General features: G+C 39.9%; 1 protein-coding gene across 1 annotated transcript; it reads right to left on the bottom strand.

Annotated features, from left to right (window-relative positions):
• Positions 1 to 716: 716 nt before the first annotated feature.
• LOC108990928 lies at positions 717 to 1,325 on the bottom strand. The gene has a single exon (XM_018965057.1). It carries the CDS (start codon positions 1,323 to 1,325, stop codon positions 717 to 719), a length of 609 nt encoding a protein of 202 aa, XP_018820602.1.
• Positions 1,326 to 2,289: the final 964 nt, after the last annotated feature.

Genomic DNA, 2,289 nt, shown 5'->3' with positions numbered 1-2,289 from the left:
GTGGAAGACTGAAGTCGGGCTTGACTTAAGGGAGTTTTCTAGCTTGAAGACGGGAGCTGTGAGCTGCAGACATGATAGGGCTTGGCTGGAAACAGTGGCTGGCATGTGGAGACCCAGTCTCCAAGTGGGAGATTGTTGGGGTATATGTGGAGACTGGTTTGGAGCTGAAAAAGTGTTTGCTGAAAGTTGGCTCGAGCCAAGTTCGCTCAACTTCGCTCGACAGACCGCTCGAGCGAAGGCAAGTCAGAGAGGTTTGCTCGACATCGCTCGACAGACCGCTCGAGCGAAGGCAAGTCAAAGAGGTTCGCTCGAGTCTCGCTCGACACTCCGCTCGAGCGAGACACAAACCCTAGTGTTCGCTTGACACTCCGCTCGAGCCAATGCTCATTTAGCTGTTCGCTCGAGTCGCGCTCGATAGTCCGCTCGAGCGAAGTACACAGATTTTGCCAGATTAGGGTTTCTAGTGCCACTCACTATATATATGTCATATTAGACTTGTGTTGGATGGTCAGAGGCATTTTTACAGAGAGAACAATTGTCTTGTGAGTGCATATTGTGTGAGAGAGCAAAAAGCCCTAGAGAGTGTGAGTTGAGATTGAGTGATTGTAATTTCCTCTGGTTAATAAGATTTCTGCAGCTCCTGTGGACGTAGACAATTTGCCGAACCACGTAAATACTGTGTCGTGTTCTTGATTGTATTGCTTTTACTTTATTTGTCATCGTTGGTATGTGTACTTTGTATAGTATTTCACAACAGGACATTCCCACCACATCTCATTATCACTAATACTCCACGCATGTCTTGCTAGTTGATGCGCTACTGAGTTACCTATCATGTTGACATGCAAAACTTTAACCTCTTGATAATAATTCATCATTCTACGAATATCTTGAAGAAGGAAATCAAAATCAATGTAGTACTCAACATGATTATTCAAAGCATCAACGAGAGTTAAAAAATGAGTTTCAAGCAATATCTTCGGAGCATCCCATTGAACACAAATTTGCAGCCCCCTTAACATACTAATAGCCTCTATAAACTCAGAAGAGACCACGTCCCTTTCCAATTTACTGCAAGCAACTAACACATCACCATTTTGGTCCCATGACAGCACTCCAATACCAATTGTATGTTGATCGTGAAAAGTTGTCCCATCAACATTCAATTTAAGGAAGCCTATAGGAGGAGGCTTCGAAGAAATCACCTTAGTAATTTGAGTAGAAGGAACATCAAAAACCTGGAGTTGCTTGAATTCAGACTTCAAAGATAAAGCATTGTTAACCACCACATGTATTTCAAGAGAAACCTTCTCATAAATGTACATGTTTCTTCTATACCATAGAGCCCATGCAATAGCAATAAATGTTGCCAAAGTCTCATCTGAACCTTCATCCCGAGACCTATTGGCCAGCTACTAGAAACTGCAACTTGACAACACATTCTTATGCATCCTTATCTGCCGTGAATAAACATGTGTAACTTCTAAACAATAAAAAACTGCATGAGCAACATCCTCCCTTTCCTTCCCACAAAACAGACAAGTATCACTACAAGGAGAATCACATTTTCCAGCGATTCATTTTCGCTGGGAAAACCAAAAAAATAGTTGCCTTATCACCTTTCCCAGCGATTTATAAATCGCTGGACGTTCGCTGGTATTAAAGCCCCACTTTTGATCTACTCCAATGGAAGCCAAAAATTGCCAAGAAAGATTTTCTTTACCGGCGATTTATATTTGCCGCAAATAGTACCTTTTATCGCCGTAATTACAAGATACAATTTAGTTGTTAATCGTTGGGAAAGATTAATTTCAGCAATTTAATAATATCGCTAAAAGAGGGAATATAGCCTAAAATATCCTTTCCCAGCGATTTTTGAAATCGCCACAATCCTTTTCCAACGATTTTTAAAACGCTGTAATTGAGTTATTGGTTTTGTGAACTTAGTTGCAGCGATCATAATATCGTTGGTAATTCATCAATTACGGCGAATAATAGTTGTCGCAAAAAATAAAATAAATTGCCGGTAATGCTGCGATCTATTCCAACCGCTTAATTAAATCGGTGGGAAAAGTTTTTGCTACGAAAAATATTTGCCGCAAATACCATAAAAATGCCGGTAAAAAGTATCACCTGCGATATATAGTCGTCGGAAATAATAATTTTCGTGTAAAAAAGTATTTCCGGCAAATTTTAATCGCCGGAAAATATATTTCACAAAAATAAAATAAAAAATCCACAAATTAAATGAACACAGGAACTCATTCAATGAAAGGAGCAAAAACTAAG

Source organism: Juglans regia, chromosome 5 (assembly GCF_001411555.2).
Source record: "Juglans regia cultivar Chandler chromosome 5, Walnut 2.0, whole genome shotgun sequence".
NCBI lineage: Eukaryota > Viridiplantae > Streptophyta > Magnoliopsida > Fagales > Juglandaceae > Juglans > Juglans regia.
Note: the sequence above shows the minus strand (reverse complement) of the source record. Positions and strands in the feature narration are given on the sequence as shown.